This window comes from Gymnodraco acuticeps, unplaced genomic scaffold (genome assembly GCF_902827175.1).
Source record: "Gymnodraco acuticeps unplaced genomic scaffold, fGymAcu1.1, whole genome shotgun sequence".
Lineage (NCBI taxonomy): Eukaryota > Metazoa > Chordata > Actinopteri > Perciformes > Bathydraconidae > Gymnodraco > Gymnodraco acuticeps.
In genome coordinates, this window is record NW_022989985.1 from 3,054,011 (window position 1) to 3,067,012 (window position 13,002).

At 39.9% G+C, this 13,002-nt stretch overlaps 1 protein-coding gene across 4 annotated transcripts in view; it reads left to right on the top strand.

Moving 5' to 3' along the window:
- si:dkeyp-14d3.1 (transmembrane protein 132C) overlaps positions 1 to 13,002 on the top strand; it is a 184,778-nt gene that overhangs the window by 152,396 nt on the left and 19,380 nt on the right. For all 4 annotated transcript variants that reach the window (XM_034212668.1, XM_034212669.1, XM_034212670.1 and 1 more), the window contains one exon: positions 12,620 to 12,763. In XM_034212668.1, the coding sequence (XP_034068559.1) occupies positions 12,620 to 12,763 (144 nt within the window). The remainder of the gene's footprint in view (positions 1 to 12,619; positions 12,764 to 13,002) is intronic.

The following is a 13,002-nucleotide window of genomic DNA, read 5'->3' on the forward strand; positions in this document are numbered from 1 at the left end:
ACCGCCCTTACATGCTAAACTCTTATTGCACTTTTGGCAACGAGCATTGTCCACATCGAGACGGGTAAAGTTTAACCACACCTCAGAGCGCGTTCTCTCCGCCATCTCCGCCGTGTGTTGCTGCATGTAGCAGCTGCGTTTGTGTAAACCAACACATCCTCACTCCCAGGTCGGCCTATGTTGACGTTATGTCAAGTCCCCTGTCGGCTTTTTCCAACGCAAGGGGGGGGGGCTTAGCGTCCATTTTCAACGCAAGGGGGGGGCCCTTAGCGTCCATTTTCAGCTTTCCGGGATGTCCATATGCTTATATGGACGCTCATGGAAGCACGGCATTCGTTTGTGTCGGCTGCCCTTAAAGGCAATGTGAGCGTCCATTCTCATTGGATAACGGAGAATTGTACACCCGGAAGTAAGTATTCCCCTTACTGTCGATTGATTTTACAGTGATATCTGCACTACTCATCGACTAAAAAACACCAGATTATCCTTGTTAATTACACAACATTGATTGGTTTAAATTGTGTGCAATGCTTTTGTATTTTTCCCCTTCGATTCGGAGAAACAAATGTTTTTTCGGAGTAAAGGATGGCAGAAGACACTACACTACCCAGAATCCCCAGCTATCGTTTGGACTACACCATGTGCTCTGTTTGACAAACCCCGTGATAGTCCTCAAGCTCTGTGATTGGAGAGTGTGCTCCGAGGGTTACGCCGAGCCTCGAACAGCACTTGAAATGGGATGGAATCACGGCAGACTGTCCAAAACTGGATTTGAACGGGTCCACCGCGTCCCCCCTCCCCCCTCCCCCACCCTGTCCCCAGAACTACAAATGCTGGCTATTCTGTTTTGCAACATGTTCTGTATCTATGGCACGTCTCTACTGGGAGTTGTAATTTTAAAAGACGTTTTTGTATTTCCCATAATAAGAAGTTGCCAGTATTAAACTGTGTACATCCCTGGAGGTTTAGGGGATAGGAAACACTCACATTTAAAACATATAATTAATAAATGGGTGTAAATTGCTTGTGCCCATAATGGGCAGCATTAATTAATATATAAATATATATATATATGCCAGCTAAGGTCAGAAGAGCTTTATTTAACAGCTGGTCTTATGTTTGTGACCCCTGTTGTTAATTGATAACATTACATTACATTACATTAATTGATAAGCCTAAAACATGCACTTGTTAAGGTTCAGAGGCACATTTTGCAAATATGGCATGTAGCCATCGATCAGCTTAAGATAAGATATAATTTATTGATCTCAAGTTGGAACATTTGCGTTACATCAGAATATGTAACAGTTAAATATGCAGTGGTGTTTATTTGTAAATCATTTAGTATATGTTGTGGAAATAATTATCATAAGACGCCAATTAGTAACATACAGGACAAACCTCGATGTCTGTTTACCTTCTTTAAGGACACAGGCGGCTTAGCCAATAATGTTATTGTTCCCATTCTGTGACCGGTCAATACTGGGATACAGATGGTCTGTGTTGTGGGTACACTGGGACACTTCCTTCTCTGTATTTGTGGACTCCAAGGTAAAATCTTCGAGGTCATAAGTGTCCGAGGCAAGTAGCTCTGTGTTCCCACACTGTTTAGGCTATCTCCTCAAATATGTTGTTTACTCTCTGCGAAACCAGTTAGATGGGCTGGCAAGAGAGAGGCTCTCCAGAATTGACGTGGCAACTCTACCGTGGAGTCAGAACCTCTGACTCTTGGATTTGTGATGTGAATACTCTGGTACCAACTCCAAATAAATCACAGTGGTTTGACATCAAAGCTCCGACTCTTCCCGTGTCTCCTTCCTGAGTCGGTGACTCCACTGCATGCTACACAGAAGTTTCCTCTACAGTATAATCACACAAATTCTGTGTTTTATATTCAACAATTCTGTGTTCTTTATTTATTGATTGTTCAATACCTGACAAGGTCGGAGATGAAATATCTACATACATCTTATAAGAGTATAATACATTATGTATAATATCAGTTAAAATAAGTGCTTCAACATAGTTAACATTGCTGGAGGTACGCACAATTATTGATAGATGTCTTGTAATGCACTATTGAGGAACCTGCGACCCAAGTTTTTCATTCAATGCATAACTACACCATAGTTGTGTAGGCCTATATGATATGTCAATAAACCTTAGAAAATCTTGAAATCTTGAAAGGGATGTGCAAAATAGTCATTATATACAGTCTTTAATTAACTATTAGTAGAGAATAACGAGTAATTAATATACTTTATAGGGATCCTATTAATATCTAATAATACAAATAATGAAATTCAATAACATGCTTTAACCACTAGGTGTCCCTTTATATCAGCTGTGCACCTTTATGGTGTAAATACAGCCTATCTACCAATTGGATCAAATATAAAAGTCAGCCGAATTAGTGTTGATACTGCAAGGAGACGTATTGTGTGAAAAATAAATGTAAGATGTTGTTTAATGGCTGATATATTTATGATCCACGTCACGTTTTCAGTTCCTCATGTTTGTCTAGAAGTCTTCTCATCAGGGCTATATAAATACAGAACTACGGCAGATATGTAATATTTAATGCAGCCGAACCGTGTATTACAATGCCGTTATGTGATGACTTCCAAAGAGAAAAGCAAGCACACTCGGAATAAAGCATTATTGTATTTTTTTTAAATGTTTTCGGTCTGTTTCCGTTATTTGTTAATGACGATGTGCTGTGAGATGTGAGACTGGAATTGCACAGGGGGAAATAACGTAGGCTATCTTTAGATGCGGATTTTGTTAAACTAATATGTTTGCGCTGTGGACCAACACTATACATTGACGGGGAAGGGGGTAGCAATAAAGATAACACCATTAAACAGTTACACAACATAACAGAAATAATATTGATAGCAGCGTCCCTAGCAACCACCTTGGTAACAATGAAAACGTTATGGACGCAATTTCCTGAAGTAATCTTCGTAATAACTAGCAAACTAAAGATCATGTACATCCACTGCACACATAATCTGAAATAACAACTCATATTTCTCGCATCAAATGACATCAAAACGCATTTTAATGGCCAAACTAACTCTAAAATAGGCATTTTCCACAGAGAATAAAACGAAGTTCGGCCATGTTTTTTTTTTCTGCAGGGAGAAATTTGAAGATCACGTGACGTCAAACAGAGCACATGGTGTAGTCCAAACGATAGCTGGGGATTCTGGGTAATGTAGTGTCTTCTGCCATCCTTTACTCCGAAAAAACATTTGTTTCTCCGAATCGAAGGGGAAAAATACAAAAGCATTGCACACAATTTAAACCAATCAATGTTGTGTAATTAACAAGGATAATCTGGTGTTTTTTAGTCGATGAGTAGTGCAGATATCACTGTAAAATCAATCGACAGTAAGGGGAATACTTACTTCCGGGTGTACAATTCTCCGTTATCCAATGAGAATGGACGCTGACATTGCCTTTAAGGGCAGCCGACACAAACGAATGCCGTGCTTCCATGAGCGTCCATAGAAACATATTTACATCCCGGAAAGCTGAAAATGGACGCTAAGGGCCCCCCCCCTTGCGTTGAAAATGGACGCTAAGGCCCCCCCCCTTGCGTTGGAAAAAGCCGACAGGGGACTTGACATAACGTCAACATAGGCCGACCTGGGAGTGAGGATGTGTTGTGTAAACTGCCCCGCCCCCTCGCACACAGACGAGGGAGAGAGAGATCTCATCTGATCGAAAATACACCATAGACGCATTTGTTTGTCTTTTTGCATATTAGAAACGAGTTGGTGACAGTAAGACTGCGATATAATGTTTTTGTAGCAATAATACATGACATATATTTGTTACATGTCTCCAGTACCGATAAAAAGACCAATAACGTTGGAGCTTAACGGCTCGTAAAACACACGTGATGACGTCACCAACGAATCGACGACTGAATTAGTTGGCAACTAATTTGGTAATCGATTTTAATCGATTAAGTCGATTAGTTGTTGCACCCCTAATGCACATGTGTACTACATGTAATGCTAATTGGCACAACAGATTGTGATGAATGGTCACTTCATCCACAACACATGGAAGTCCTCTACACTTTATGGCTTAATACATCCATGTTCCCACAGTCCTTTGCCAGGTCAGGAGGTAAAGGGCATGCAACAGTACTGACACATTTTCCCTGAGTGCATGTATGGTAACAAGTGAGGAAGTTATGAGCTGAATTACTGTACCTTATGACACTAAGCTAAACTGGGAGTTACTTTGAAAAAAAATAGATACACTGAGGTTAATAGCAAAGTTCTCCAATGTCACTCAAGAAGACGATTAACCCTGAGATGCTTTTTTAATTTAAATGCCATATAGCGACTGTATGAGCTGAGTTTGTTACCTTTTAAAGCACACACTCACATAACCTTCCTTGTATGTGATCCTTGTTAAATTAATACATTTGGCTGCAGCGGAATCTATCTCTGCTAAACTGATAATTATCAGTCATTCAAACTAACCTTCCCACAATGCTTTTAAAAGCTCCTCCGGGAGCGAGGTCAGATAACTTGTTTACTGTACCATTGTGATTCTTAGAAGAATGGATGCATTGTGTGATTCATGCATTTGTGTACAAGTTTTTTTTTGCTTTGCACACAGAAAACGGTGAAGGCCTGTACCCTTTGGAACCACTTACAGAATAGTGTATTCTAGTTTCTCTAATTGAATGCTTTGAACCTTAATCCACGTCACCTCAGCCCTCTTTGTTCTCCTCAGCCTGTCAGTTCTCGTGTAAATAGTTTGTACAGCAAGGTAACAAAGAATGCTGCAGGGATGAGGAGAAGGGCAGGATGTAGACTGACAGATCAATCTCGGAGTGACAGGGTCGTCACACGTCCATATCTCACATCTCACCATAATTGTTAACATCCCACTCCACAGTGGCCAACTTCTATTCTTTCCAACTTTTATCTTGGCCCACTGAGGTTTGAGAGGAATGTGTGTATTTTTTTAAGCGGTAATGGACTCTACAGTGGAGCTGACCTTTATGCCCGCTGAGAGAGGTCTGTGTCCAGAGGCCAAGCCAAGCTTAGCCAAGCTAAGCTGCTAGTATAGATCTCGATCAGAGCCGGGAGAAGAAATCAGACCAGAGATCAGGAGGTCATCCCCCACAGGCATGGTTGGCTGTTGGGGAAGAACTCTTCATCGATCGGCTGAGTGTGATAGACATTGGGCTGAAATTGAGCAGACTTGAGCAGGGAGGGTTGTTCCCTGGCCTTCTAGCCTCCCAGCTCAATGGGCAAACAGCAGGGGCACCAGAGAGCCTTCACAGCACCAGAGCCAGCATCAGTCAAAGCACCCAGCAGCTCCCTCCCATAAGCCTCTGCAGTTCTCTCAGTCATCAGGTGAGCAGAGAGCTAGATGGGTCACTGATGCCTGACCTTGATTCCTCCGGAGCTGAGTCTGACTATTGATGAAACTCACCAGGGACACCCTCCCCTCCCTTCTGACCCATTGATCTAGATATATTACAGGTGTGGTATTCATGAGAATTGCAGGGGATTTATCCTATAAATGTAAAATATTGTTCTTCCACGTTCAGCCATGTTTTATTCAAAACCTCATTTTCACAGCATGAAGCGCATTTCATGGCCACTAGACTCCAGCGGGTGGCTCTGAACCTCCACCACCACCCGAGATAATTCCTAACTTTATCTTGCAGGTACAGACAATAATAATCCCTCTTTTAATGCACTCGTATTATTAGAGTGGTGTGTTTATAAGAGATACCCTGAAGGTGAATGTATGCAGCACAGAGTACTTGCAGTGCATACACTTATTTGCTGTCCTATTTTGTTTGGCACTTCAGAAAATAAAGTATTTAAAATAGACCCTGGATAGACTCTTTGCATTGTAAAACACTTAATTATACAGAACTGTCAGCAACTTGTGTAAAGAATCAAGGACAGATAAGACTATAATTAATATTTGTGGGGGGATTATTGCTGTCAGCAGCTTGTCATTGTGGCATTTTCCCCACAATCAAAGTTTACCTCTTAAATCATGTTCACTCATAAATAATTTACTGTTGAGAGCTTTTCTATGTGACTTAAACATCAATATTTTCCACGAGGTGTTAATCCTCTTGCATAACTGACCAAGCAGCTAGGTTGTAGAGTTTGAGACGTCATTGGTTGCCCTTCTTTTTAAGTTCGGGGAGGGGAGGGGACAATACAACATAAATCACTCCACCACTGAGTGCTCCTGAGTTTCCGTACAACTTTATGCTGCACTTTTTCTTTTAGATACTGTGAGAAGTGTCGGGATGAATCACCTCTTCAATCTGGCTTTTAATGTGTGATTGTTTTTGTATTATTTGACTTTAACTATATATTTATTTGTTGTTCCTTCCTTTTCTTTTCCCTTCACTATATCTGTAAAGCGTCTTTGAGCACCTGTAAAATCGCTAACAAATTAAATCTATTATTATTATTATTATTATTATTATCAGTGCCTTGTCTTTTGTCTAATATTCTCTGTTTTACTATGCTGCTTAACACACTGGCCTAGTCATCAAAAGTTAAATTCAGGTCAGACATTCAGAAGTAAAATGCTTTATTATTTTCATTTTTGTCAGAGACACTTACAATAGGTCATGGAATTTGATATATAAAGACAGTGGTTCTACATTGAGCTTTTTGCAGAAACAACAAAAGGGAATGATAATGAATTTCCCATAAAAGAAGGGTTTGAAAATGTGGGAAATACATTGACTTTCAGAAATATTGTCAGGCAACCAGTAAAGATCCGAGCAAGACGTTGCTTCTAGCCAAACAATAAGTGAAGCAAATCTGCCCCCATAATACCACAACTTGTCATTTTAACACTTCTGTATATGGATTAAATGCACAAGATATAGCCTTACATGTTTAACTAGCTTTAATGGCTCAACTGGCTTATCTAAAGCCAGTTGAGTAGCACTTGAAATGTTTGGCTCTATGAAACCTGATGTACTTATATGATTCTGTTTTCTTCAAGGTTGTGTCTTCCTGGTCGAATGTACTTATTGTAAGTCGCTTTGGATAAAAGCGTCAGCTCAATGTAATGTAATTGGGTTAGTAGGCATACAGTATGCATGTAATTAATAAGGAACAGAAAAACATTAAGAACTACAGTATTGTGAATTTTAGAAGTAACACAAGCAAATATTCCATGGGCCACAATATTCTACACCCTTCACTATCAGCCATCCGCCTGACAATTCAGCTCTTTCACATATTGGTTGAGTTCAACTATGTGCTTAGACAAGGAACGAAGTGCCCTTTCTATAATATTTCCTAATTAGTGAATGAGGTACCAACTAAGCGATAGTAAGACTGGTCGTTTTGAGTCAACCATTTATCCTGTCCATATGATCCTCACCATGATCTCCCATTACCTCTTCTTTCAAACTGACCATTTCTGGAGCAGATCAGCTATCAAAGCAGCAAAAGAGTCGGTTTTTTTTTTTCCATACCAGCCACAACCAACAGTAATGAGCAGAACTGATCTCTGACCAGCATGAGACTCCGAGGGCACTGCCACTCACTGGAGCTCTTTGTGTGCCACCTATAACGCTGCAACCTTCATCCGGTCATCTGGGAAGTAGCGAGGAAAAGGGAAGACTGGAGTGGAATTGGCTCATTGTCGGAGGAGCAAAGAGTGGGAAGAGAAGAGGAAGGAGCATGAGAGAGACCCTCATTAAAAGGCAGCATGTTGGCTTCACAACCATCCCGCCACTTCAATGCGCTGTCATGCAGTGATGTATCGCTCTGCATGGTGCGACAGTACCAAGGCCTTTATTCCCACTCTCCTCCATGTTTCTCAGTTCTAGCCAATTAAACACCCACTGGAATAGAAGGGAGGAAGTGCCACATTGAACATTGCACAATGTGCAGAGAGGAACTGATGAAAGGACATGTCTCTTCATGTCTGCTTAATAGCTTCAGGACATTGCCTGAGTGGCATTTAATGTCTACAGCACATCATTCACTATCCCTCTACTCCCATTTAACTTTCCGTACACGTACGCATACTTTATCGCCAAGGGATGAAAATGTTTATCAGAACTATGAATATTTCATTTAGAGTAGTTTGAGTATTGGCATACTTCATTCATAGCCCTTTTTTATTCATGATTTTGCTCTTGAAATGTCACCTGAAAGATCATAAAGAGACTCTTGTCCAATGACATGTCATTAATCATTGTTTTAAAATCATCACAATCGGTGTCTCAGGTTTTCTCAGGTTGTTGATCTTTTGGGTTTATCTGGTAAGATTGTTGGTTTTAGGGCAGTGGAAACGATAAAGGGCCTACAATAATAGGTGTACAGAATAAGTATATACTGTGTTTACCACCCTTTCTTCTTTCTTCTGCTCCATGAATAATGCAGGGCCTAAAATCCCCAACTCAACACTGCGCTTGACCTGTTCATTTGTTGTTGTATCCATGGTGGGGTCAGGCTGTGGATGTGCTAGTGCAGGAAGAGGCAGAGGCTAATCGCAACAGCAGGACAGGCAGCAGATTCGCTACTTTTCATGCTGCCCGTGTCACTCAGGCTGACACCATAAATCTCACTTATGTTCAGATCCAACCGAGACACAGGCAGAAATTACGGCCCGGAGCACATTACCAGGCACAGCAGCGTGCTGAATGCTAACAGAGAGATCCTTGATAAAGCAGACCGGCAGTTCTCTAACAGATTATTGAACAAAATCTGCTAGACTTGAGGGAGAAGATTGGCTAGTAAGAAAAGCACAAACATCAGTGTCAACTACAAAGCCATTGCATGAATAGAAATGTATTTAAATAAATCAATTAGTAAATTGTACAATGGCAATACTGTCTCTGTGCTCGGTTAAAGAATGTATATGCTTAGTGCTCTATAATTATTGTTATTATTCACTCATTATATTTGTATTCTTATGCACAGAGTATTGAAGGCAACACACTAGAACTTGACTTACATAAATCAATGCTCATGTTTTACTCCAGCTTTCCACAGAAGCCATTTTTTAAAGTGTAAATGTAATATGTTGAAGTGTGATATAATAGCCATAGAGAGTACTCACCAATTTCTTCTATCAATCGGGCAACTGTCCCTGGGCTGGAGACTGTCGAGTGTCTCAAGGGCTTCAGACCCACTATGTGGTGTATGTCGTTGTTGAAAGACTTGTAAATTACATTGGTTATATTAGTTTTTTTGGGCATTTTGGCCCAAGCCACCCATACATTTTAGTGTTATTCTAATGTAGTAAAGAAAAAGCCTATACTGTTCTATTTACAATTAAAATGTCCCTTAAATATGATTAAGTAATCAATTTGAAAGAATAATGCACTCTGCATTGTGTGTTCTTTTCCGATAATGTCACAGTCTGTTATGGATTATCTCCTGACAAATCTGACACATGTAACTATTAAGACAATAGACAAAAGTTGCCAGAAAAGAAGGACATCAACAGTAGGATACACTTCTGCAAAAGCACACATTGCAATATGTTGCACCTTTTATTGTTCTAAAAAGATTAATCATAAAAACAATGTAGGCACAAAACTAATGTTCAAATGCATTTCAATAAGATATCCCTTTTATGATGTAAGCCTTAACCATCTCAAGTAAGGAAGTCATAAATCTCCGACCATAATAAAAACTCTCATCAGGTCATCCTTTCAGTTTCACAGGCCCAGATTTTATTGTGTCTTCTTTCAGATTACCGTTAGATGACTTAGTAACGCCGCTGATGTGCACCGCTGGTCCTCATTTTGTGTTTAATTGCGCTGTCTAAGTCTGAGTGTGTGGACTATTGATGCATCACTGTGGGATCCCACTGTGGCTTATTACTGCCAGGCCCTACTCTCGGCTGCTCTCAACCTGCTGGGTCATCTCCAGCTGCTGTAATCTAACATTAGCCTCTGCTTTCAGCAGGTCCCAACCATTTACCCCATCATGTATTATAGATGACCCTCTGGAATTGGAGAAATCCCAGCAGACACAGAATTAATTTACAGCAGCAACCCTCAATTTTAAGGGGAATTGAATCACAGGCACAGTGAGATAGGGGTTTATATTCCTATATAACACTGTCACAGTCTATAAAACTGTAATGAAAAGCCATTTGAAGATTAAGTGTTTTTTTGTGATTCATTGGTATCTCTTGGCTCAACTAAAAATCATTTCACTCCAGAGCTGACTGGTCTCAGTAATGGATGCTTACAAACGAGCAAAGCTCCTTTCAACCAAACCTAATCCTCCTTTTCTCTTTTTTTTGAATGACTCTGACTCACAAGCTCACAAACACAAGGGGAAGTCTTTAGGAACCAAGTTAACAGGGCCCTGTACACATATTTTGCACTTCCCTAGGGACAATGGGATACTCTTGAATGTGGTGACAGGAAGTTGGGCACAGTAGATTGTTCCTGTCTGTGCTATTCAGGTTTAACATTAATACTCTAAACAAATGTGACATTTTATTCAAAAGGCATCACTACAGAGTGTGATTTAAACAACAAATAGTAGCTACCTCAATAGAATAGAACTGAAATGTATTCAGTGCTGGTATGGCTTCAATACTGTGCCAAAAGAAAAGGTGTCTCGGGGTTCATGCCCATTGAAATTAAAGAAGTCAGAGCAGGGCGTTTGTGTGTGAGTCAAATGCGTACAATGAGAGGCCTTTGTCAAGCTGTGCAATTAGCTCATGGAAATCATTTTGGTTCCCCAATAGAAAGAAAGCCGTGTTGGTTAAATGGTATAAGTAATGAAAGGTGCACTTTCACCTCAATGGCAGGAATTTACTGAGCTACCCAGGATTCCAGAGCAATTTGTGTAATTGAAGAGCAATTTTGTACAACCCAATGTGCATGTGGGAGAGAAAAAGTTAACTTAAACTTATCTTAATTGGCCCCAATTATCCTTTGTGACACTAGTGCTGTGTGTGTGTGTGTGTGTGTGTGTGTGTGTGTGTGTGTGTGTGTGTGTGTGTGTGTGTGTGTGTGTGTGTGTGTGTGTGTGTGTGTGTGTGTGTGTGTGTGTGTGTGTGTGTGTGTGTGTGTGTGTGTGTGTGTGTGTGTGTGTGTGTGTGTGTGTGTGTGTGTGTCAAAAGATTCCCAGACTGCGCAGGTCACTCACTCAGAATCAGAATATTTGTCCCACAGAGGGGACATTTTCATTGTTACAGCTAGTAAAGAGACACAAATAGCTTAATATTAATTAATAAGCATGCATACAATTAAATTAGTAATTACACTATTTACAAAATACACATCCAGTACAGTCACAGTTTTGAAATTGCAGCCATGTGAAAGTATTAAAGGTGGAAGTATATATTGCACAAACGTAGGTGTTATAATTCAGCCTAATGGCAAATACAGAGCACAGTATCTGCTTTTTCAGTGTATTAGGTCGGTTTTATGTATATGTGTGTCTCTGTTAAGAATTACACATTTTGTTATGCTCACTCTGCTAGTGAGCCTCAAAATATGATATATTTACCTTTTGTAGAATATTATTTTAATGGTGTACTTTTATTTTATTAGTAATTACAACCATAATTCAATAAGGTTTCTGGTAGCACACATTTGTTTTACGGCACTTTTTATGGTAAAAAAGGTTCATAATCAATGAAAATGTATTATTATTACAACAATTTTACAATTATTACATATTTATAACTCTAAATCTAAAATACATTCTTCACCCGATCCAAATCTAGAATAATAGAAATGCTTAAGGGCATGTTTTCTTGTTACATATAGACCATAGAGACCAAGCTTTTGACTGAAGGTAGAAATGGCATTCATTATACATGCTCAAGAGGAGGATAATCACAGCCGCAGAGACTGCAAAGAGTATTACTATGGATCCAGGACTATATATACGTATATAATTGACTTGGCAACAGTGACATACGCGTTATATTGCTGCCGATGCACAGAAGCACATTTTTCATAGAACAAAAGCTCACGTAATAGAGCATGAATGATTTCCCTACATGAAATATAATTGTTTAACCATTTCATTTGTAGCCTGTTGAAAATCAAGAAAAATCTAAATGTTATCTGCCCATCTGTAATTTTGGTGACTAGCGAACCACAATGTTATGCTAATTACTTTCAACAGTGAGCTGGCTGAAGAGTGTGGCAGTTGGGAGAATGTCTTGTATTCATCCTGATAATTACATTCACAATAATTAGAACAACCTCAAATTGTTATGGTTGACTTCATATTAAGAAACTCAACTTAGAGACTCAGAAGTAGCTATTCAAACTTCGATCAACACAAGTAATTCTACATGCTGCATTTATAAAAACGGAAGAAATGATTTCCAGGTGATTGAAGCGTGACTGTATGTTCTTTCAGCTGCTGTAACTGTGCTCTCAGCAGCTGCCATCAGACATTAGCTGTTCACTGAACCGTGGCTCTGATTACACAGTGGTTAACCCAATAATCACTAATTGAGCGTTGATTGTGCGAAGCCTCTTTAGGCCAATTTCGATGCGGATTGTTACTTTGACTTTTTCTATTATTTCTGAGCTAATCACTGATTGGGTGGATTAGGGACCTGCTGTGCTGATCCCTCTCTCTCTTTCTGCCTCCAGGACTCTGAGATTTTGAACACGGCGGTGCTGACCGGGAAGACAGTGGCTGTGCCAGTGAAGGTGGTGACCGTTGGAATAGACGCTTCTGTTACTGACATCTCGGAAGCAGTCAAGTGTAGCTCTACAGACGAAGATGTGGTCAAGGTCAGTACGATGAACTGTTGAAAAGAACAAATCTTTGTACACTTTCATCTAACTCTTTGTATGAAGATTCTACCATAGAACAACTTAAGTTGGAATTTAGAAAGCTGAGGTGGACAACATGGTGTATTGATCAAAGCAATAATTACAACTAAGTGCAATTGAAAGAGGTTAAGTGATCAAGACATGACATACATGGACTTCCACTTTCGTTCAACTCAAACATAACAACAGACTAAAGT